General features: G+C 42.4%; 1 protein-coding gene across 6 annotated transcripts; it reads right to left on the reverse strand.

Moving 5' to 3' along the window:
- TMEM9B (TMEM9 domain family member B) lies at positions 1-24910 on the reverse strand. 6 transcript variants are annotated; one of them, XM_008513970.2, is made up of 5 exons: positions 23806-24910; positions 21647-21738; positions 17443-17551; positions 15184-15318; positions 9284-10461 (listed from the first exon to the last, which is right to left on the reverse strand). In XM_008513970.2, the coding sequence occupies exons 1-5, from the start codon at positions 23908-23910 to the stop codon at positions 10306-10308; spliced, it is 597 nt and encodes a 198-aa protein (XP_008512192.1). In that variant the 5' UTR covers positions 23911-24910; the 3' UTR covers positions 9284-10305. The 6 variants fall into 6 exon arrangements, with proteins under 6 accessions (XP_008512157.1, XP_008512184.1, XP_008512174.1 ...); XM_008513935.2 differs by lacking the exons at positions 9284-10461; positions 15184-15318 and adding an exon at positions 1-965 and having other exon boundaries at positions 23806-24659; XM_008513979.2 differs by lacking the exon at positions 21647-21738 and having other exon boundaries at positions 23806-24694.
- Between the last annotated feature and the right edge of the window lie 523 nt (positions 24911-25433).

Consider the following 25433-nt stretch of genomic DNA (forward strand, 5'->3'; position numbering starts at 1 on the left):
TTTGACAAATCAAGGGAGGTTCATTGTGACTGTTTAGCACAAGGCGTCTGCAAAGCGCATGACACATGCGGAATGGTCATTAGTCCTACTTTACATTGCTTTTGTGAGAGTTTCTCACAGCTGAGACTCTAGCCGAGTGGGTGAGAAGGGCAAGGCAAGAGGTATAGGGAATCCTGGGGACTCCTGCTTCCCTAAGGTTCTTGAAAGAAATCGCCAAAGCTTAAGAAGGATTTTCTCAATCTACATAAGACTCTTTAGTACATCTGAAACCCAGGTAAGAAATATCCAGCACAGGTTATCATTTGACCTATTATCTGCCTACGCAGGAATTACATTCAGGAAAAACCATTGAATGATGCTGTAAGGGACCCCATTTTGTGGAATCATTTGTTTCTATTTGGAAACAATCAAATGATTCTAAAAATGGGGTCAGCGTGGAGGCTGGCGGTTGCCATTATGGAGGAACATGTCCCAGGGTTATTCTTGGTCTCAGTCTTATCAGGGTACAGAAGAGATTGGAGGTAATTAATGTACTTGATTGCAGCTCTGAGGGTTTCCACTTTGCTGAGTCGTTTCTCCAAATACTCCTCTGGCAGATGATGTCGGAGCTGGGCATAGCCTTCATTGACACATTTCACCCGCTGCCTTTCCCGCTCATTCCTTTTCCGGATGAAGGCCGGCCCGTAGGAGTATTCAAATCTTCTGTAATTTGGATAAGTCATTGGGAAGGAGAAGGGGCAGGGTTCACCATAATTTTCCATGATCACGGAGTCGCTGGAAAAAGGCAGCAACGGCAGTTCTTCAGAGGAAGGGGATGGCACCGGGGCCTCAGGGTACAGGTGGAAAGTGACCGTGGGGTCCAGATAGAAGGACCTGGCCAGTGGCAGGTGGGCAGAATCAGCAAAGACAGGCAGTTTGTCTGGCAGATTAGAGTAGCTTCTATTGTCCATCATTTCCTCTTTAACCTAGAAACAAAGCCAAGCTTATTAATTTGGCCAGAGAGCAGATCTCATCAGGTTTCTCAGATCAAAGCTTTAAAGACTTTTCTGCTTTAATGAAGTTTCTGAGTTCATTCAGAAAACTAGATGGCGTTATTACCCACTGCTGTGGGTAGTAAGAGAGAAGATTTTTGATGGTATAGGGAAGCAGCATTAAATAACATTGAATCACCTTGTGAGAAAATTACTCCTCTTCAGTTCTCTTTCACTCCTTGTGATTACAAAGATGCAGCTCTAGTCTGGTGAGAGTGTGTCTTCCACCTGACTACAGCGCTTCCTAATGCCCCTCAGATGGAAGCCTTCCATAAGCAATAGCATCTAGGTAGAACTTAGTAATAGTTTTACTGTTAATTTCTATTTATTGTGAATTATACTGATTTCACATTCACAGTAGAGATATAAAGTTTCTTTTAAAAATTAATTTACTTGAGTAAAAAATGTGAATTTATTTAAAGAAAAATAGTAAGTAAATATTAGTACAGATAGAATATAGTAATTGTGAAGGTATCTACAAATACTGAAGTTTGGGAAACACTAAAACACCACAATATTCAAATACACATTGGAGAAATTACAAACTAGTTAATGATGAGGCAACCTCACAGGCATAGCCTTCTTATTATGCCAGGGGCAAAACTGAAGATAAAAATAAGAAAGGAATCATTTGCTCTTAAAAATTCACTCTGAGATTACTTTTAATGAGAAATTCCCCTAACGCATTTAAAACATAGTCGATTTGTATATTTTTACTTAAAACTTTAAAAATATTGAGTAAAGAGCATATGTATTTAGTTTTTTTTTTTTAATGGAACATATGGATAAAGTATTGTACCCCAAGAGATTCCATACCAACACATTCCCTCTTTCTGAGTAGGTCTGCATCCATCTCGTTTATTAAACCACCATTACTTTCTGCCTTTGACTATAATAATGTAGTCCCAAAAGATTTTTTTTTTTTGAGGAAGATTAGCCCTGAGCTAACATCCACCACCAATCCTCCTCTTTTTTTTTTGCTGAGGAAGGTTGTCCCTGAGCTAACATCTGTGCCCATCTTCCTCTATTTTATATGTGGGATATCTGCCACAGCATGGCTTGATAAGCAGTGCATAGGTCCACACCTGGGATCTGAACCTGCCAACCCCAGGCCACAGAAGTGGGATGGGTGAACTTAACCGTTGCACCACTGGGCCAGCCCCCCAGAAGATTTTACAGGGACACTGCAGTTTAACTAGTTAACTGGGAGGCAGGGAAGTGCTGTAGGAAAAGAGCATTTTTCTTTCAGTCATTAACACCCTCAAGTTTCAATCTTGGCTTTGCCCCTTCTTAGATGTGTGTCCTTAGGCAAGTTTCTTAATCTCTCTGAACTCCAGCTTTTTCCTGTGTCCAGCTGAGATATTAATCATTCTGCAGGGTGGTTGTGAGGATTAAATGAAAAAATATATAATGTACCAGGCATTGGTTCTTTTCCTCTTTCCTTTCTTAACAGATGAATACTGGGGCCAGCTCCATGGCCGAGTGGTTAAGTTCTCGCGCTCCGCTACCACAGCCCAGGGTTTCGCTGGTTCGGATCCTGGACGTGGACATGGCACCGCTTGTCAGGCCACGTTGAGGCGGTGTCCCACGTCCCACAACTAGAAGGACCCACAACTAAAATATATACAACTATCCACTGGGGGAATTTGGGGAGAAAAAAAAAGCAGGAAAAAAAAAAAAAGAAGATTGGCAACAGTTGTTAGCTCAGGTGCCAATCTTTAAAAAAAGAAAACAAGAAAACAGATGAATACTTGTGCAGCGTCCCTTTCTGAACTGCACCTTGTAGAAAACATGGCTTATATTTTCCCTACACTGGGAAATCAATCACTGATCTATCCAAAGCACATTTGCTGAGAGATGAAGAACATACTTAAAATGGAAAAGGAAAAGCAACACAAAACCTAAGTGTGGGCCTCCAGAAAAGATGGAAATAATGTCTTTCTTTTTCCACAAAAAACAGCCCTAATGTTTACGGGGTGAGAGTAGATAGCACTGGCACTTGCCTCTCAACTGAGCACAGCAGAAGCTCTGTGGGAGCAGGCTCTTAGGCACCAGAATTCAAGGGCGAGAAGGCGTATTAAAATTCCTGTGAAAAGCCTATCCTATCTATCCTGGCTGCTGAAAAGACATGACTGTGGAAACAGAAAGGGCAGGAGGGGATGGGGGAGGAGGGGAGAGGGAGGGAGGGTGGGGAGGAGGAGGAGTGGGGAGGGTTATAAGCAGTCAGAGTGAAACAGGCTGGGAAAGGAGTAAATGCCAGGAAAAGCTCTTCCCAACAGAGGGAGTGGGCGTGGGGGAAGGAGATAAGTGCGATGGGTTCAATTAACAATCAAAACAGAGGAAGAGGAAATGAGAGATTCCAAATTACTGACCAAATGGCCTAAAATAACTAACATGAAACAAAAATCTCTGGAAGATTAAAAACTAGCCAAGATTCTGTCAGAAAGAAAAAGTTGCCGAGAGAAAAGAGTTAGGAAATTCCCGAGCCAGGACTTCTAAAGGGTAAGAGATAAAAAGGACATGTATGGCAGAAAGTACAAAATGATGGCACAGTGGGGATGGAGCCTGTATCACTGCATCCATGAGAACAGCAAAGCCTTGTTTCTACCTATAGCTACCAAGCCTGAACTGATGCGACAGGGTACCAACAAGTGGAGCAGATGTCATCGAAGCCAATTACACGCAAGAATTCCTTGGGTATGGTTTTACCCTGACAGATAATTTTAATAATATCTTAAACCTTGACTCAAACGAAATCTGGGTAATTTGTATTTGTCACAGGTAGTTAAAAGTTTCTCAGCTTTAACAAGACTTTGCATAATTCTTGAAAAAAGAGCCTGGTGTCTCTGGAGACACACTGATGAGAAGCTTTTTCTGTTGAGTACTTCCAAAAAATCCACCAATGAATGTAGTAGATTTAAATATGATTCTCTTTTATGCAAAGAAGAAAATTTAACCACAACACAAAAGAGTGAGAGAATGAAAAATGCAGGAGTGAAGAGGATCAAGGTGGGAAGTCTAGTGGAGGCTGGACGTGTTTGCAGAAATTGGGGACAAGTTTTTTCAAAGAAAACAGCACCGACTGTTACTGGTGGGGCTCCGAAGTTCCAGAGACACACGCAGCTAACAAATGCACCTGTCTTGGGAAAATCTGAGGTTTCTGTCTTGGAGCTCTTCTGGGAAATAGATGATGAAGACCTAATGATAAAAACCTAAGAGATTCTGGATGCTCTGCTGAGCAAAAAACCTTCAACTTTCAGAGAAGTTAAAAATATCTAGCATGGGGGCTGGCCCTGTGGTGCAGCGGTTAAGTTTGCACATTCTGCTTCAGCAGCCCCGGGTTCGCAGGTTCGGATGCCGGGTTCGGACACGGCACTGCTTGGCAAAAGCCGTGCTGTGGTAGGCGTCCCACATATAAAGTAGAGGAAGATGGGCATGGATGTTAGCTCAGGGCCAGTCTTCCTCAGCAAAAAGAGGAGGATTGACAGCAGTTAGCTCAGGGCAAATCTTCCTTAAAAAAAAAAAAAATCTAGCATGTAAAACACAAAGCTACAACTGCATGTATAATTGAATTATGGAACAACGTCAGGGCTGGAAGGAACCTTGGAAATCCTCTTATTTAGTCCCTCATAGGCTGTGACTTGGCTGAGGTGGCAGAGCTGGTGCCAGCAGGGGTCAGAACCTAGGTCTCCTGACTTCCAAACCAAAAAACCCTTTCCACTCCTCCAGATGATTTAATCACCAGCAAAACCTGGATCTTTCAACATATGAGCATATCTGATAGTTTAAAATAATGGAATGATCAGATAGCTGACAAAATTCATCATTTATCAGCTGCGTCTAGGGATTTTCTTAAAAACTATCTTCTTACTCTTCCCCATGGGCCACTCCAGAGGAGAATCTCTTACCTGAATTTTGTCGCCAAGATGCTGTATTTTGGGCTGAGTCAGACTTAACCTGATTTATAGGTGATTATTTAGTAACAATATGCAACGTGGTTTACAGTTAAACAGAACTGCTCAGTTCTGGTTTAGCTGTTTTTTCTACCTCATATGTAGACGACAACACATAACAATACTAAATAGGTTTGCTTACCAAACTGAACTTGTGTAACAAATTCTTTGGTAAAAAGAACACCACCCACCCCCAATTCATCTGAGTTACATGATTTTATATCAAAATTATTTATGGAAAATATCTTTAAGTAATAGTCTCATAATGTGCAAATATTGGTCAATATTACTATTATTTTTTCTTGTGGTGAGGAAGATTGGCCCTGAGCTACCATCTGTTACCAATCTTCCTCTTTTTGCTTGAGGCAGATTGTCCTGGAGCTAAAATCTGTGCCAATCTTCCTCTATTTTGTATATGGGATGCCACCACAGCATGGCTTGACAAGCCATGTATAGGTCTGCATCTGGGATCTGAATCCACGAACCATGGCCACCAAAGCACAGCACGCGAACCCAACCACTATGCCACCAGGCCAGCCCCATGGTCAATATTCTTTTAAATAGAGATTAAGGCCATAACCAGGAAGGTCAATATGAACCTATATTTTATTAAAATATCTATTAAATTTTTTGCCTTCTAAATAGACTTCATTTTTTAGAGTGATTTTAGATGCACAGCAAAATTGAGCAGAAAGTACAGAGAGTTCCCATACACTCCTTGCTCCTGTACACCCACATCCTCCCCTACTACCAGCATCCTGCCCCAGAGTGATGTATTTGTTACAGTTGCTGAACCAGTACTGATACATCACCATTACTAAAAGACCCTAGTTTACATTAGGGTTCACGCTCAGTATTGCATATTCTGGGTTTTGACAAATGTATAATAACATGTAGCCATTATAGTATCATACAGAATAGTTTTACAGCTCTAAAAAGCCTCTGAGCTCCACTTATTCCCCCCAGTACTTGACAACCACAGATTTTCTTACTGCCTCCATAATTTTGCCTTTTCCAGAATGTCACATAGTTGGAATTATATAGTATGTAGCCTTTCAGATTGGCTTCTTTCACTTAGCAATATGCGTTTAGATTCCTCCATGAATTTATATGGCTTGATAGCTCATTTCTTTTAGCGCTGAATAAGATTCCATCATCTGGATGTACCACAGTTTACTTACCCATTCACCTACTGAAGGACATCTTGGTTGCTTCCAAGTTTTGGCAATTATGAATAAAGCTGCTATAAACATCCATGTGCAGGTCTTTGTGCGGACATAAGATTTCAACTCATTTAGGTAAATACCAAGGAGTGTGACTGCTGGATCGTATAGTAAACATATGTTTGGTTTTGTAAGAAACTGCCAAGCTGTTTTCCAAAGTGGCTGTACCAGTTTGCATTTCCACCAGCAATGAATGAGAGTTCCTGTTGCTCCACATCCAGGCCAACATTTGGTGTTGTCAGTGTTCTGGATTTTGGCCATTCTAATAGGTATGTAGTGGTATCTCGTTGTTTTTTGTTTTGTTTTTTGTTTTGTTTTTGAGGAAGATTTGCCCTGAGCTAACTGCTGCCAATCCTCCTCTTTTTGCTGAGTAAGACTGGCCCTGAGCTAACATCCATGCCCATCTTCCTCTGCTTTATATGTGGGATGGCTACCACAGCATGGCGTGCCACGTGGTGCCATGTCTGCACCCAGGATCCAAACTGGCGAACCCCAGGCCACCAAAGTGGAATGTGCGCACTTAACTGCTGTGCCACCGGGCCAGCCCCGGTATCTCGTTGTTTTAATTTGTATTTCCCTGATGACATATGATGTATATCATCTTTTCATCTGCTTGTTTTCCGTCTGTATATCTTCTTTGGTGAGGAGTCTGTTCAGGTCTTTGGCCCATTTTTCAATCTTGTTTGCCTTATTGTTGAGTTTTACAAGTTCTTTTGTATATTTTGAATAATAGTACTTTATCAGATATGTCTTTTGCAAATACTTTCTCCCAGTCTGTGGCTTGTCTTATTCTCTTAACAGTGTCTTTCACAGAGTGCATTAATTTTAATGAAGTCCAGCTTATCAATTATTTCTTTCGTGATTCATACTTCTGGTGTTGTATCTAAAAAGTCATCACCAATCCAAAGGTAATCTAGATTTTCTCCTATGTTACTTTCTAGGAGTTTTATAATTTTGTGTTTTACACTTAGGTTTATGATCCATTTTGGGTTAATTTTTTGAAGGGTGTAAGATCTGTGTCTAGCGTAATTTTTTTGCATGTGGACGTCCAGTTGTTCCAGCACCATTTGTTGAAAAGATTTTCTCCATTGTGTTGCCTTTGTTCCTTTGTCAAAGATCTGTTAACTGTATTTGTGTGAGACTACTTATGGGCTCTCTATTGTGTTCTAATGATCCATTTGTCTATTCTTTTGCCAATACCACATGACAATGACTTGATTACTGTAGGTTTATGGTAAGTCTTGAAATTAGTGTCAGTCCTCTGACTTTGTTTTTCTCCATTAATATTGTGTTGGCTTTTCCAGGGTTTTTGCCTCTCCATATAAGCTTTAGAATCAGTTTGTTGATATTCACAAAATAATTTTCTGGGATTTTGATTGGGATTGTGTTGAATCTATAGATGAAGTTGGGAAGAACTGATGTCTTGGCAATATTGAGTCTTCCTATTCAAGGACATGGAATATCTGTCCATTTATTTAGCTCTTTGATTTCTTTCATCCATTTTATAGTTTTTCTCATATATATTTTGTAAATATTGTTAAATCATATATATTTCATTTCTGGGGGTGCTATTGTTATTGGTATTGTTTTTAATTTCACTTGTTCATTGCTGGTATATAGAAAAGCAGTTAACTTTTGTATACTAACCTTCTATCCTACAACCTTGCTATAATCATGTGTTAGTTTTTTTTAAATTTTTTGAGGAAGATTAGCCCTGAGCTAACATCCACTGCCAATCCTCCTCTTTTTCACTGAGGAAGATTGGCCCTGAGCTAACATCTGTGTCCATCTTCCTCTACTTTTATATGTGGGATGCCTGCCACAGCATGGCTTGATAAGTGGTGGGTAGGTCCATGCCCAGGAACTAAACCAGCGAACCGCAGGCTGCCAAAGTGGAGTGCGTGAACTTAACTGCTGTGCCACTGGGCCAGCCCCTTATTTTTTTTTGGTCAATTCTTTTGGATTTTCTACATAGACAACCATGTCATGTAGACAGACTGTCTCTGTAAACAAAGTTTCTTTCTTGTCAATCTGCATACTTTTTATTTCCTTTTTCTTGTCTCACTACATTAGCTAGGATTTGCACTATGATGTTGGAAAGGAGTGGTGAGAGAAGACAGCCTTGCCCTGTTCCTTATTTTAGCAGGAAACCTTCTATTTTCTCACTATTAACTATGATGTTAGCTATAGGTTTTGTAGATATTCTTTATCAAGTTGAGAAAGTTATCCTCTATTCCTAGTCTACTGAGATGTAATTTTTTTTCCCTGAGGAAGATTAGCCCTGAGCTAACATCTGTGCCAATCTTTCTCTTGTTTATATGTGGGTCATCACCACAGCATGGCTGATGAGTGGTGTAGGTCCTCACGCAGAATCTGAACCTGTGAACCGAAGAATCTGAACCTGGGCCGCCGAAGCAAAGTGCGCTGAACTTAAGCACTACACCATGGGGTCAGCCCCTAAGAATTTTTATCATGAATTGGTGTTGGATTTTGTCAAATGCTTTTTCTGCATCTATTGATAGGATCAGGTCATTTTTCTTCTTTAGGCTGTTGATTGATGGAGTTCATAAATTAATTTTCAAATGTTCAACCAGCCTTGCACACCTGGGATAACTTCCACTTGATTGTAGTTGAAATTATATCTTTTAATACTAACAATGAAATCAATAATTTTAAGTTAGATTTGTGGATTTGAAAAAAATTGTTTTTCACTAAACAAAAAAAACCCATTAACAGCTCCTAAAACCTCATCCTTATGAATTTAATGTAATTTAATTCTAATATAATTTTTGCCAAGAACTTCTTAGAACAAGTATTACTTCATTCATTTTAAATCTCTGAGTTTATCAAAACACTATTTGTATATTGTCAGAGACCCATCTAAGTATTCATACATTCTCTTCCCCTGCCTCCACACACACATATATACAAACAGATAATTTAGTAAGGATATTTTATGATTAGACTGGTATAAAACAGTAGTCTCACAACAGGGTACAAAATGTCTTTGCATCTTCAAGTTCGTAATACAGCAAAAGAGGGAAGAGAGAGAAGTTAGCAGACATAGACACACAGGTAGGTGTTTCAAAATTATTTTTATTGTTACATTCCAAAGAGGACATAGGAAGAAAAAAGCCAGTTATCCAATAACTGTTATACCTTTCAGAGGGAGGCACCCAGAACTCCAGTCCTAGTTCAAAGCTGCACACACTAGAGCTCAAGCAGCTGCCTCTCAACCTGACCGGAAATGCTGACAAATATGTGTATGTCATCAATCCAGGGAGGCTTGGGTTCAAAAGAAAATTTCTTTATTGCAAATGTCCAAGTCCTTAAGATTCGTCCTTAAAGATACTAGACGAAGATGAGAAAGACCACACACATCAAGACTGTTTAGTCGTTAGAGTAAACTAGCAAATGGCCAGTTTGTCCTAGGATGCATTGCATCAGACATCACAGTACAAGAAGAAAATCTGCATTTTGTGAAGAGCCACCAGGCATTTCGGATTCAGTTTACCAGGAAGTGCAGCCACAGGCCAACCAGATACCTAGACAATACAGTCAGTGCAAAATTCAAATGGGTAAGTCAGGGCTTTGATGAGGCTGGCTATGCTGCAAAATATAAATGAAGCTTGAAAATAGAAAGTAAAGTCTATTTACAAAAGCTGTTTACTAAAGTGACTTGAGAAAAGTTATGTTCAGCACTTCCCACGCATCCCTCTCCCCCCTGCCAAAAAAGAAACCAAAACAAAACCCACCTGAAAATTATCTTGAAAACCAAGTTAAAACTGTGTGGTAAAAAAGAGAGCACTTGTTCCAGGTAAAGGACTTAAGATAATTTAGGCAGACTTATTTTTATTAGTAAAAGTCACAAACAGGAAAAGATTTATTGGCTGACTTTGAGGTGTGTGCTTTTAAAAACGTCTCTATTAATACATTAACAAGAAAAGAAAATGCCAAGCATGTTTTTGTTTCTAGTTTTGAATTTTCCAGCAGGAGTTGGTGAAATCAAGAAGGTATTAAAACAAAACCCAGGAAAACTCAGTCAATTTTTTTCCATCTGCCTCGTTTCCTTCTAGTCACCTTGAATTTGATTCCCAATTAGCTGAGGACGACATGACGGTCAAAGACGGATTTTCGCTGCTCTTGAACTTGAAGCTTCCAGCGCTGCTGGGCGTACTCTACCTTATTTAGCACATTGGCTCGACTGCGGGAACGAGCCAGCACATCATGGGCATTTGCAAAAGGCTGGTGATCCTGAAAGTCCAAGAACGGAGAACATCAGAGATGGCGGAATCAATGTAACACACGCACAGGACAGCAGTTATCCAACCACAGAGACAGGAGCAGCTGGGCTTTTCAAACAACAGACTGTCCCTTTGGCCAAGCACACCTAGGCACTCAACTACCAGAACTTGGATGTTCAACTACGGAAATAGGTGGTTCAACACCATAAGCAATGAGAAGGTGATTTGTGAAATGTTCCCATGGGTCACCATCTCCAAAGACATTTCCCCTTAAGAAGCAGAGACCAAGGCAAAGACACTGGTCATTTACGTTAGAGAGAAGCCTTCTCTGATAAGTAGGGGAAGGAAAATCTATTTTCATATTAATATCTACATATTACAGACACGGAAAGTAGGGCTTTTCCTTGATTTATTCAATACTATACAGCTAACCTGTGTTTTTATTTCCTGTTCTCATTATATTAGATTTGTTACTTGCCAGCTTGGGGCAACATTCACGCTGGGAGATGAGGCCACAGGATCTTATCTGGGTTGCTTTTAATCTCTCCCTGTACCCTTAACACATACACTAAATGGACTGGTTTCCAAAAGCCTTTTCATTTCCCCCTCCCAATCTATAACGAAAAGAGACACAGCTCAAGCGCTATAAGTACCCTCTATTACCAAGGACAGTAAGGAATTATTATCACAGCATTTCGATTTGATAAGACGTGAACCTTTCATTGCTGAGCACTCAGGGGCTCCCATATTAGTTGCTGCCTTCGGAAAGAGGCTATTGAAGGTATGTGTGTAGAAAACACACCTATCCCGGTCAAAGTAAACCAATGCAACTGGATGTTTGTAGTCATCACACAGGAAACCACCATGCTAATCTGTCTATGAATGAGATATAAACACAGCTGCCTAAATGACAAAAAGCATTCAATATGAATTTATTGCTTTTGTTTGCCTTTGCCTTGATCTCTTTTTCCTGAATACTGTGTTAGCAATGCTTCTAAATGTTCCAACATAGGATCCAAGTGACAAGTCGTACCTCTTAAACTAAACTTTGCCTCTAGGAAAGAAGCAATACTGTTTTGCTGTGCTCTATTACACATCCAGGGCAGGAGTCAGCACTCTATGGAAAGCTATACACAACCATGTAACTATATATACCACCATGACTACACGGTGTTGAAACACCTGGTCTTTTTATAGCAAGACGTTTATACAATGTCTACATTTCAAAGACATCAAAGAGTTTTCTATAAAGAATCTTTCCCCGCCTCCTTTACCAAAATTGTCTCAACTTTTCACTTAATTTAGGTAACCGCTTGTACAAACCCCATTTATTTATTTTTATTTTTAACTTTACAAATGAAAATAATAAAAGCAACTCCATAAAGTTCAAAATGTTTCAAAGATGTAAGAAAGACGGTGAGGAAAGAGGAAGCTAAAGGTTGGATTACCTGATCTCCCCTAAGGAAATAAACCTACCGAAGGTCATCTAACCAAGGAGCACAAACATCTAACCTTGACCTGGCGTCACAGTGTCTCAACACACTGATTTCGTTCAGGTAGATTAAAATGACACTATAGGACTACAGTGCTTCCATGAACTTGTATATAAAATATTATTACCATTGGTTTGTTTCGACATAAACCAGTCTGGGAAGAAGGATGTACTTTATCAAGAGCACCTCTCAATTTCACAGTCCTATTATCCACTCTTCAGGTAAGGGGAGAAAAATCTTCTTAAGGACAAATTTAAAGGACTAAACAAACCAGTTAATCCTTTTGGTCTGTTCTCCACCTATCAGGACAAGATTGAACTAGCTGCTCATGGTCATGGACACTAGGAGAATGCAAATAGAGATTTACCCTTTTTATATGTTTGTTCTTTTTACACCTGATAAAATTACAATAAATACAAAACATGTTTTAATGTAATGCTTTGATAATAGCAATGATGTGTCATGGATATATGATACAGTAAATATTGTGACTACTTGCAGTGTGCTTCTTAAGTATTTGTATTAACTCTCACCTTTATTTTTTTTTTTGAGGAAGATTAGCCCTGAGCTAACATCTGCCGCCTATCCTCCTCTTTTTGCTGAGGAAGGCTGGCCCTGAGCTAACATCCATGCCTATCTTCCTCTACTTTTTATGTGAGATGCCTGCCACAGCATGGCCTGACAAGTGGTGCTAGGCCCACACCCAGGATCCCAACCGGCGAACCCCAGGCTGCCAAAGCGGAACGTGCGAACTTAACTGCTGCACCACTGGGCTGGCCCCTCTCACTTGACTTAAAATGTTCTACACCGGGGGCTGGCCCCGTGGCCGAGTGGTTAAGTTCGCACGCTCTGCTGCAGGCGGCCCAGTGTTTCGTTGGTTCGACATGGCACTGCTCGTCAAGCCACGCTGAGGCAGCATCCCACATGCCACAACTAGAAGGACCCACAACGAAGAATATACAACTATGTACTGGGGGGCTTTGGGGAGAAAAAGGAAGAAATAAAAATCTTTAAAAAAATGTTCTACACTGAACAAAAGTAGAAAAAAATGAAAACAAAATTTAACTAAGAATTTAGCAAAAGCATTTTTAAAACACATAAATAGTGAAGAAGGCTCATGTTGGAAAAGCAACAATTGTAGGAATTTAAATTTAATTTCTTTTTGTTTAGAGTTTTTAGCATAAATTCGCAGCTCTGGTCAGGAAACCTCTCAGAATCAGATTAACAGATATCCAAGAGTCAGCCAGGCCTCTCAGAGACAACGTTCCCAAATGGTCAACATACACAGAGAATCGATCACTGGTGAACACAATGGTTACGAGTACATGACCCCACCAAGTGAATGCCTTTCCTACAGGTTTTCGTCTATACATTTGTGCATTTCTTTTATGTTCTGTGTGTATTATATTAATATTGTCTATCCCGAAAATCAGGAACCACATATTTAATGCTGCAAATGATATAGTTTAAGTCAGACTTTCTGTCTATGTGGCTATAATGAGATGTGGTCTTTGATACATAACATTTTCATATGTTAGTAGTTCTCAATTGGGGGTGATTTTCCCCCTGGGACATTTGGCAATGTCTGTGGTCGTTTTTGATTGTCACGAGTGGGGTGAGTGGTGCTACTGGCATCTAGGGGGTAGAGGTCAGGGATGCTGCTAAATATCTCACCATGAACAGGACGCTCCTCCCCCCACCCTCCCCGCAACAAAGAATCACCTGATCCAAAATGTCCATACTGTTGAGGCTGAGAAAACCTGTGAGATGTGAATGAAAATGAACATGGGAACAGTATCTGAGACTCTAATGCTTCCGGGACACAACCTCCTGTCCTTCCAAGCTCTCTCACCCCATTAGCCCCACTATTATGCCTGGTTTTTGACCACATTAGATCTCCAGTCTTGACCTTTCTCCCAGCTTATCAGTCCCCTCCTGGAATTCTTTGAAAATATATAGGCATTCCTTATATGATTAAAAATAAAAGGTGGAAATATAGTATTATGAGTCATTTCTTTTACATGTCTGTTTCTGTTTTATTCATCTCTTTATTCCTAGTAGGCAGCACAGTATCTGATATGAAAAAGTTACTCATTATGTGTTAGTTGAGTTAACAAAAGAAGTATGAGAAAAAGAGGCAGAGGTGATTCTATAAAAGTTCTTGGTAAAACAAAAACGAAATCTTACCCAAATAAGTTGAGTATTCATAACCAATATTCATGGGACAATAATATATTGATCAAAAAGCAGGCTCTGTTTATAGTTATAACCCAAGCCATCCAGTTCAGTTAGGACCCCTTTTCCCATCTTTGGCCAACAGGTCCACAAGCCATCCCAGAGTAAAAGGACTTTGGACTGTGGTTGGCAAGGGCTCACCCTGGCTTTAGCTTTTGGGATTGGTTCTTGAAACTCTACTGAGTTTTATCCACTTTAACGAACAGAGTGCAATAAAGTAATCCAAACTAAAAAGTAATTTCTAAAATAAATAAAATGAAATACTGGAAAATTTGGAAACAAGACCAAACAGGATAATGACAAAACAAACACTATAATGCTCTAAACCATACTGATTAACAAGTTGTGGACTATCTTTCTGGACATTTTTGAATAAAGTAACGTTAACACAAAAAGGAGACCAAAAAACAATTTATACACTGATTATACCAACCAAATTTACAAACATAAATGTGTTTTAAATATAGGAAGAGAATCAGGAGTGTGGTTTTATTTTCTCAAAAGTTAAAGATCAGATTTTTTTTTAAGAAGGAGGAAAACAGAAAATATAAAACATCAGCAGGTTATCAAGCTGTACTTCAGTAAGAACAGAACATGGTCTTCCTGCTTCCCCTCACTGAAGCCTCCTTGCCTTCTAAAATATTTGGTGATGCTGACAGGAAAGGTGTTCAGGCAGGAGCTTGGGGAGAGAACTATCTCAAATGCTGTTCTCAATGTAAAGAGGGAAAGGCAATGAAAATTGTGCCCTTGGTTCTGAAGGGCAAGGCCTTGTACAGCATACATACCAAGGACCATCAGTTTAAACCACCACATTTACAGCTTTACAAAGCGATTTCCTCATAAAGAGACATACGCTAAAATTAGAACTGTCTTTAGCTTCTCTAGTTGAGGACTCGATCTGCTCCAGCACATGAACATCTATATTCGACTATTTTTCTCTTGCACTTTATATCAGATGATGACACAGACTGGCCACGAACAGCCGGGACATGTTAAGAACTTACCCCAACATCGTCATCGCTCTGTATCAATTGTGAGTGTCCAAACAGGCGTCTCTTCAGTATGGGCTCCACCAGAGTAAGATACACCATGTACAGAAGTAGAAGGCCCAAAATGGAGAGATAAATTATAATAGTAACCTACAGGAAGTTGAAAGTAAATTACATTTCTGTTCAAACCAAGAAATCAGAATTTTGTATAAAGTCACAAGGAAGACTGATTTACCTGCTAGGCATATAGGATTTCTTAGTCTCTCTCTCTCTTTTTTTCTTTTGCTGAGGAAGATTCGCCCTGAGCTAACATCTGTTGTGAATATTCCTCTTTTTGCTTAGGAAGATTTGCCCTGAGCTAACATCCAAGCAAGTCTTCTTCTATTTTGTATGTGGGTTGCTGCCACAGCATGGCTGCCAATGAGTGGTGTACATCTGCACCTGGGAACTGAACCCAGACCACCAAAGCAAAATGCACTGAACCTAACCACTGGGCAACAGGTCCAGCCCTAAGCATATAGGATTTCTATACAAACCAGATTCCAATGTAAGAAACATACTCAACTCTTCAGCAAAGTGTTATTTAAAGAAAAAGAGGAAAGGAAGCATTTTATCTTTGGGATCTTTCTGCAAGTCTTCAAGACTCCATCTTCACCTACTGCTAATCATGTATAGCAGTTTTCTTTTTTCACCTGAATACAGTGCCCTAGATTCAGCTGCACTGCTGTCAAGACAATTTAAAGGAACCCTAGCAGAAAATACAGTTCAGATGAATTTCAGCAGGATACTCTTTTAGATCAATTTATATATACAAAAATACATTTTAGGCCAGTGATTTTCTTGACGTCTTAATTCGCGTGTGCTGTCAAAAAGTACATGACACCCCCCCCCCCATTAGAATAGCTGTAATTAAAGACAGACAATACCAAATGTTAGTGAGGTTGTGAAGAAACTGAACCCACCTGCATGGCTGGTGAGAACATAAAATGGTATAACCTCTTTGGAAAACAATCTGGCAGTTTCTTAAAAAGTTAAGCATAAACTTACCTCTCTAAGGAATATATCTGAGAGAAAGCAAACCATATCCACACAAAGACATGTACACAGATAAGTCATGACAGCATTATTCATAATAATAAAAATCTGGAAATAACCCGAATGTCTATCAACTGATGAATGGATAAACAAAATGTGGTGTATTCATATAATAGAATGCTATTCAGTAATAAAAAGGAATGGAGTACTGATACATGCTACAACATGAATAAACCTCAAAAACGTGCTAAATGAAAGAAACCAGTCACAGAAGACCACATATGGTATGACTGTTTTTATATGAAATATCCAGATCAGTAGAGACATAAAGCAGAATAGCAATTGTCTAGGGCTGGGGGTAGTAATGGGATTAACCGTAAATGAGCATGAGGGAACTTTTTTGGGTGATGGGAATGTTCTAAAACTGGGTTAAAAAATTTTTTTTAATTTGCTAAAATTTATACAGTTGTACACTTAAAATGAGTGACTTTTAGGGTATGTAAATTACACATAAAAAACTTTGTTAAAAAATAAAAAAGTACAGTGAGGATTTCCCTTCAGGACAGCACCCTACTGGAGCAGGAGCTCTCCCACAGGGTCAATCACAACAGAAATCTTTGCACCTGTTACAGCTGCCCACCACAAAGTCCTGATGAGGCCTTTTTGGGGGGAAAGAATGGAAAGCTCCACATAAAAAAAAAGAGGAGAAAAACTGTTAGCCTCCATAATAAAGTAATTGAACCCATTAGAGGTCCAAATGGTGATGAGAGCAATCTACCTTCCTTTTCCTATAGGGAACCTTAAAATCCAGAAACGATGTTTCTAGAATAGTCAATCTCTATATAATTTTTCTAAGGGTTGAGAGGGCAGGGAGAAGACGGCTCCATCACGTTGCTCTCTCTAGCCTTTGGCATACATGGTCCACAGAGAAGCTGGGATAGCTTTCTGGGATATGCTAATTACACACAGGATATTTTTGTGCCATTTCACATATCACACCTATCTAACATATCCTAATTAATCCACAAAGCATCTCCGTGAGGCAAGCAGAGAGCAGACTCATTGTTCCTTTTAGAGTGGGGGTTGGGGATGAGGAAGGAGGGGGTGGTGGGGAAGAGGAGGGAAGAGCTGTAGTTTAGGTAACTAAAGTAGAATTCAGATGTCCAAATTTTTCTTTCTTGCCTAGATACCATCAAGAACTATTCCAGAAGCAGAAAAAAATGGATTTTTTTTTTTTACCTTGATTGTAACAGAACTTCTTTCCTCATATTTGCATTCACAGCGTAGACAGTATGCCTCTACGTCAGGCCCCCGCACAGGCATGGGATCCACAACATGAAGGCAATCGCTGAAGAAACAAAGGGAAAATACTGCCTAAACCGAGCTGGGATTTTCTACTTCCACTGATCAAAACTTTCCTGAAATCCAGGGTAATCTCTGAACTCCCCCAATCAAAGAATACACGGAGCAAATAACCAACAAGGAAAGCGAAATCATTTCCTCTCTCAATACCAGCAATTTGCTAAGAAACCATAGAGACACATATGTAGTAGCTATTTTCCAAGGTGCTAGTGTTCACAGTTAAAAAGGCACCTGACAAATCCCGAACAGAATCGACAACTACTGAGCAGATCAGGTCATATTTAGACTTGTTCAGTTACCAAGCAAAACTGTTTTAATGATTTAAAGTGACCTTGGGCATTGTTCACATATGCGATTCTCTCTTTTATGAATTAACTAGCATCATTCTTAGTTGCCACAGTGTGGTATATGAATGGCTAATCACACTTAGTTGGTAAATTCAGAAACTCTGAAAACTGAACACTCAAAAAGCCACAGTAAGAAACAATTACTTTTCTCAATGTGCAAAAGTCTATTGAAAAAGCATGGAGAAGCAGGATTAGAACAATGAAAATATTTTAAAATGAAAACTGATTACGCAGAAGTGATATATAAAATAATAAAAGGCTGAATGTTTTTGCTGTTGGATGTTGTTTATTTTTCCCCCGTTTTCCAGGCTACTTATTTATTGCTTATTAAAAAGCAATTCTATTTTTTAAAATCTGTCAATTCTAGGAAATAATTAAATGATTACTCTCCTCAGCTATTAAGAGCCTACTCTGACCAGCCTCAGCAAACACAGGCAGAGCTTTCCTGTCTTCCTGCCAGCCGCTGGGCAGCTGTCTTCCCTTTTGTCATCTCTTCCTTAGGCATTTCTGCTGCCTCAAGAACTCTACTAGAGCATCCTCTCTCACTCCACCCATCCTTCTGCTTTCTTCTATTTTTCCTCCCCAAAGCCCCAGTGCATGGTTGTATTTCCTAGTTCTAAGTCCTTCTAGTTCTTCTATGTGAGCTGCCACCAAAGCATGGCTACTGACAGATGGGTGGTGTGGTTTTCTGACCAAGAAGCGAACCTGGGCTGCCCAAGTGCTGAGATCACCAAACTTTAACCACTAGACCATCAGGGCTGGCTTCACCCGTCCTTCTTGGGGTCACCCAAAGCTTCAGGCTGATTCTTTCCCTTTGCCCTAGGAAAACGTAATTTTCTGTGTTCCCTTCCCTGAGCTGTGGCAAGAGAAAAAAACCCAAAATGGCAGAAATGATAAAAGTTCAATCACTTATCCTTAACAGGTAATTTAACAAAGGTAGTAATAGAAAAATGAGTCTCAACTGGTAGAACTTCAGATAAGGGTAAGGTTCCACAAGTCACACCATCCAAGTGTGTGATACCTTTCCAAACATATAGAAGACCAGGAATGTATCCAGCTGGATGCAGGCATAACAGGGGCAGAGGAAACTAAATCCCACTACAGGGCTGTCTATCTTGGAATCATAGAGGTCATCCAGCCCAACACTCTCAGAGAGGACACCTGCACAAGGTCACAGAGTAAATTAGTAGCAAAATGACCAGAATCCGGGGCTCCTGTCTTCTAGATCAGCCCCCCTGTATCTCTCGGATCCTCAGTAAAATGAGACTTATTTCCTATTTAGTTTCCTATTTCAGCTTCAGAAGCCTTGGTAACAATACCTAAGAATTACTTGGGAATCTAAGCGCTGAGTATTGAGTGTTTCTTCTGAAGCACAAATACAGTTTAATAACAAAGAGATATTGAGTGCTGTGCAAAAGTGGTGCAGGGTGGGAGAAGAAGCAGGAAGGTTGGGTCTGGCTGGCCAGTCACTGTAAACACAGAACCCAGATACAGAACTCAACCACTTTAGGAACGAGGCAACATCTCCCTCTAGTGCCAAAAGGAGGACATTATCAGCTTTAAATCACACCAGAGACAAACCACAGAACTCAAACTTTTCTTAAGTGAGATAGCATTAGTCAATGAAGAATTAAAGCTAACAACTGGGGGCTGGCCTTGTGGCATAGCAGTTAAGTTGGCACACTCCACTTTGGTGGTCCAGGGTTCGCCAGTTCAGACCCCGGGTGTGGACCTATGCACTGTCAAGCCACGCTGTAGCAGGTGTCCAACATATAAAGTAGAGGAAGATGGGATAAAGTAAGGGAAGATGGGCACAGATGTTAGCTCAGGGCCAATCTTCCTCAGCAAAAAGAGGAGTATTGGTAGTAGTTAGCTCAGGGCTAATCTCCACCCTCCACCCCCCCCCACCCCCCCGCAAAAAAAGCTAACAACTGGACAAAATGGAGGCCAAAAGGTAAAAACATATCTAGGGCCAGATAGATATGGGAGGCCTTGTAAAGCCATAACATCCTGATTAATCATAACTTGCCTAAAGCCAGTTAAAAACTTTCGGGGGGTGGGGGTGGGGGGGGAGCTGGGGGCTTGCCTTGTGGCACCATGGTTGGGTTTGTGCACTCTGCTTCAGCAGCCCAGAGTTTGAGGGTTTGGATCCCAGGTGTGGACCTACACACCACTAATCCTGCCACACTGTGGCGGTGTTCTACATACAAAATAGAGGAAGACTGGAACAGACGTTAGCTCAGCAAAAGAGGAAGATTGGCAACAGATGTTACTTCAGGGTCAATGTTCCTCATCAAAAAAAAAACCAAACCAAAACCAACAACTTTCAGTGACAGCTGGAAACCTATCCCCAGTTAAAGGCTAAATTGCAGGAGAAGGAAGGAAGCAAGGGAAAGAGAGAAGAAAAATCCCAAACAAGCCTTGTTTTCAACTGTTTACTTTCAAAGCTCCCCAGTTTGACCAATAACCGGGGATGAATGACATATGCAGGTCTGAACCTGGAATAACAACAGGTCAGTGAAAAGATTAATGTTAAACACTTGAATAGCAAGTTCATTTGCTGCTCAAATAATAGGCATCATATTCCATTGCTGATAACGGAATAAACTGATTATCAGTGCTCAATATATTTGGAAAATTTATAGAAATAACTTAAAAACTTATTTTGAGCTTTCTTACATAAAATAACTTGCTGATATAAAACCTATAAGAATATAGCTAAATCACTTTGTAATATGAGAAACAATTTAAAGTGGAACACAGCAGTTCACAAGAAGTTCTCCAGAACACACTTACCAAATAGCAGATTGAATAAATGCCTATCAGGGGAAGAACAGGCAATGGCATCAGAAAAACTAACTAGGCTCAAAGGTTGCCTTTTTCAAAGTCAGCTTGGAACATAATAACCAAATGAATTTAATTCTACTTTCAAACTTTTGGGGCTATTAGCTGTGAAATCAGGTACATGTGAAAGCACGTAGCTATTTGGAACTATTTTTCTTCTATCCCTGTCCTGGCAATCTTCCGCTATGGTTACAAACGATCAAACATCACAATTCCACAGGAAGGAGCCCATCCATCCTGTTAGAAAACAGCTGCTTCCCCACCATTTAATGGCACATGCAGAAAAGGCTATCATTTGTAAGGTCCACTGGGATAAACAGAGAAGGCTGCTGGTGGCTAGCCAGTCAGGGTCGCAGTCATCACAGGCCTGCCTGACTATCCCAAGGGCTGGAGGGATCAACATCTTGGCACACCTATAACCTACTCATGGCACACCAATTAGGAAACTCATATATGTAGCCCATTCTCATTCCTTCCTGAGTCTTCTGCCACTTTTAAACATAATCTCCTTTATTTGGCAATATATCATCAAAACCTACAAGTTGTAGAAATTATAACTCAGAGAAATGTGGCTTGCTTACCTTCCACTAAACAGCAAGAGGGAGAAACAAAATTTAAGGGAGCACAGGAAGGTAGGTGACACAAACTCAGCCGCATGCCCATACGAAACCCTCCCTACCTGCGGCTTAGTGTTTTGGCTATGTTCCCTTAGGCTTACATCATGCACACAGGGCCTCAGTCTCACTTGTTCAAATGGAAATGGAATTCAACACTTTTGCTTAAAAAGAAATACTTAAAAATAAAACACTACATTAGATGAACATTCTGGGCTAATAGTGACAACCACAGAAAGAAACTTGACAGGTAATTCAGTGATCTGGAATACTTACCAATCTTTTTGGGATATGTTCTTATTATAAATATGTCCAGAATTATCTTTATAGGGAGGACAGATACATTTACATCGGACATCTTCGAAATTCTGTAACCAAAATGGGAACTTAATATAGCTTGTTGACAGTTTATCATTAATATTTTTCAAAATTGGACCATACACATTTTGCTAAGCATCCCCTGCTAAATATTCTAAAACCATTCATTCAAACCTTAAATAACTTTAAGAGATACAAGTTATTAAAAGCCACAAGCTCTTTTTGGTAATGCTAATGAATCATTACATATTACATAAAAGTATTTTGAAATAATACCTAGCACATGGTCTGTGACATCACATTTACGGGTCACATGACAATCAAATTGTGCTAATGCTATCACCATCTACTCGCCAGTAGAAAGACACAGTAGACAGCTGTGCCTGCAAATAACAATGCTGATTACAAAAGGATGGGGAAGAATCAAACTAAACATTACTCACAAAACAAGTCACAATTCTTCTACCCACCATCCTTCTACCCTTTGGTTGAAAGGCGTGATATGGATGAAAGGGGTTGGGCCAGAGCCCGATAGAAGGGATGAAGTTTTAGAGGCACTCAGCTACAATTGGAAAGGACGTACATAAGGGCAGTGGTTGAGTCTACCTGAGATCAGTTTGGTCTACCCTCCCCAGAAAACTGCTTCTAATCTCTGGTAGACAGAGAGGACAACTACCGATAAAGCCAGTTTCAAGAGGTGGAGAAAGAGGTGACTAAATATATGAATAGAGGCAATAGGAGATGTTCCCTAGCAAAGGGAAATCTGAGAAGGCAGTGGCCCATTAGTCCCCAGAGGACCAGGCCCACTGCTATGTCTGGCAGAGCCGTTGACAATTTATTCACTCATTCAGCAACCACTTAGCGAACATTTGTTTGTGCTCCATGAGGTGGGTTCAGATAAGTCTAAGACATGGTTCCTGCCTGTAATTAGGACACACCCTAGTAAAGGAGACTGACAAATAAACACACGACTCCAAGACTCTACTTAAAGTGATGACAGGAGGTATGCAGAGGGTGCCAGCAGTGTTTTGAAAGTTGGGAGACTTGCTGCTCCCCCTCTTTCTGGTGGAAGGAAGGGAAGATTTCAAAAAGAAGCCCTGACCAAGTAACCTGTCTTTCCCAGACCCTATATTTAAAGATATTATAGATCAAAGCTCCTATTTTTAACAATGCAAATGTCCTTCTGTTTCTCCATCACATTAATGTGAATTCCTTCTGTTTTTCCCAATAATGAGCTAGCTCATCAAGGAGAAAGCACAAGTGTGTATGGGGCCAGGGCAGGTCTAGATGGAAGGGGCATGAAGGGGGCTAGAAAGCGCATGTGGGGACTAGACGGGCCAAGAAATGGAGCAGGGGAGAAGGCCACAACCTCACCCTTCCTGTAGTTTGGGTCCTTCCTTACACACTAAACTATCAAGAAGATAGAAAGCAAGCAAGGGATCAAGAGGTCCTGGAGGGAGTTAGGTGAGGATACTAGGCTCATGAGAGAGGCTCCAGGTGTTACTGCGAAGGAAGGCTGCCAGGAGAGGCAAGTTCCGGCAATGGGAAGGGCATCTGTTCAGGGCTGAGTTAAGTTAGCTCCTAAGAGGGAAGGCTTCTGTGAGATGGGGGGCTTCCCAACATTTTGGCTCGGGGAATGGGGGAGGGATGGTCTGTGAGGCTGATGGAGGGCGCCGGTAGGCTGTCAGAGTGTAAGGCGGGAAAGTTAAAGGCTCTCAGAGTTGGGAAGGTTGTAAAGTTTGAGCTGGGTGCTGTAAGGGCTGGGGAGGGAAATGTCGAGGAGCTGGAGCTGCTGTCCACGCTGTGGGCACTGTCAGGGCTGGGTGGAGCTGCAGCTGGAGCTGGGGGCGGCGTATCAGGGCGTCAAAGAGGAGGGCACTGTCAGGGCTGGGGGTAGGAGCGGGGGCGGCGACTGTCAGACTGTCAGGACAGGAGGACAAGAGTGCCATCTCGGGAGGGTGCTGGGTGGGCGTTTGCCGGGGCTGTGAAGCTGGGGGTTGGGCTGTCAGGGCTGGCGGAGGAATAGGCTGGGAGCAGGTTGACAGACCCAGTTTCCGCCAGACCAGAGGCGGCGGGGCGGGGAGGTCCTGTTTGAGCGAGGGCTGGGCGGGACTCACCTTGGCGGCGTCTGACAGCTGCACGAGCAGCAGCACCGAGAGCGCCAGGCAGGACAAGCTGAGCATGGAGCCCAGACGAACGAGGCCTCCCCACAGGGTCGCCATCGCTGCCAGGCCCGGCAGTCCCCACGGCCCGGAGCCCCCGAGACCTGCTCCCGGCTTGGGGCTCAGGCTCAGGCTCGGGCTCCGGCTCCGGCTCCTCCGCCCGCACTTCCGCCTGGGCCTTCACGTCACCGGCCACGCCGGGTCAGCTACAAAGGCATCCGCCCCGGAAACGCTTCCCGGCGCGGAGGGCCAGGAGGCTGCGCGGTGCCGGCGCCCGCCAGGCCCACGCTCGGGCTCAGGCAGCCTCGGCCGGGCAGAGCTCGGAGGCCTAGGATGTGGCTCCGGGCGCAGGAGCAGCGGCGGCTGTGGACCGGTGCGCCGGACAGGCCTCCCACCCTGGGAGACCCCCAGCAAGCCCGGGATTCAGATGGGGGCCGCCAGCGACCCCTGCGAGGCCGGAGCCGTTCGCTGCCAGACCCCGGAGGCCGGAGTGAGCCTAAGCGCCGGGAATGGCCGAGGGGGCGGCCCATCCCCGCCGGCGCGGGCGGGGGGCTGCTAGGCGTGGGGACGGGGACGGGATCGTCCGAGCCATCCCTGCCGGGGAAGGCCGGCCCAAGTCAGAGGGTCGGGGCTCGGCTCCGGCGCGTTGGGCCCGGTACTAACCTGCCGCCCACGGACGCCGCTCCCCGCAGGCTGTCTGACCACCTCTGTGAGCTGCCCTCGTGGGCGTGGCGTCCGCCGGCGGCTCCCCGCTCGCCCCGCGCTGGGGGCCGACCTGCTAGGCCCGGCCTGCCGCCAGGAACTGGGCCACAGCGGCGGGGCTGGGCCGGCCGGGCCAGGCTCCGGAAGGTGGGGTGTTGGCGGAAGAACCGCCCTAGTAGCCTCCTCCGCCCAGAACTGCAGAAGCTGGGGGATCGGCGTGCTGCAATCCTGTTCAAGGCGGCTGGCCCCTAGGTCAGAGTTGGGGGAGCGCTGACCAGTCTTTCCAGTGCAGGTCATCCTCCTCAGGTAATCTAGGAGAGCCCTGGAGATGGCACAGTGTCTTCAGTTAAAATATTTTGCAGTTATTGAAGACAGTGTGGAGTCGGGTGAGTGGAAAGGATGCAGGGCTCATCACCACCACTACGGATTGGCTGAATGACTTGGGCAAAAAGACTTCCCTTTTCTGGCCTCTGGTTCTTGGCTCAATATGAGGAAATTGAATGCTTATCTTCGCATTTCAAATTCTCCTCCCCTGGAATACCCGTGTTTCTTTCTTTAAAGAACTTTTAAAGGTGGTCTTTTCCTGGTTTGCAGAAATGTTTTAACGGATAGAATTTTTTCTATGTTATTCTCCCATGTAATTTTTGTTAATGCTAGAGTCTAACAAAAATTAGGTGTCTGGGGCCTGCCGGTGGCGCAGTGGTTAAGTGCGCACGTTCCACTTCTGCGGCCCGGGCCAGCCGCTGGTTTGGATCCCAGTGCGGACATGGCACTGCTTGGCAAGCCATGCTGTGGCAGGCGTCCCACATGTAAAGTAGAGGAAGATGGGCAGGGATGTTAGCTCAGGGCCAGTCTTCCTCAACAAAAAGAGGAGGATTGGC

Source organism: Equus przewalskii, chromosome 6 (genome assembly GCF_037783145.1).
Source record: "Equus przewalskii isolate Varuska chromosome 6, EquPr2, whole genome shotgun sequence".
Lineage (NCBI taxonomy): Eukaryota > Metazoa > Chordata > Mammalia > Perissodactyla > Equidae > Equus > Equus przewalskii.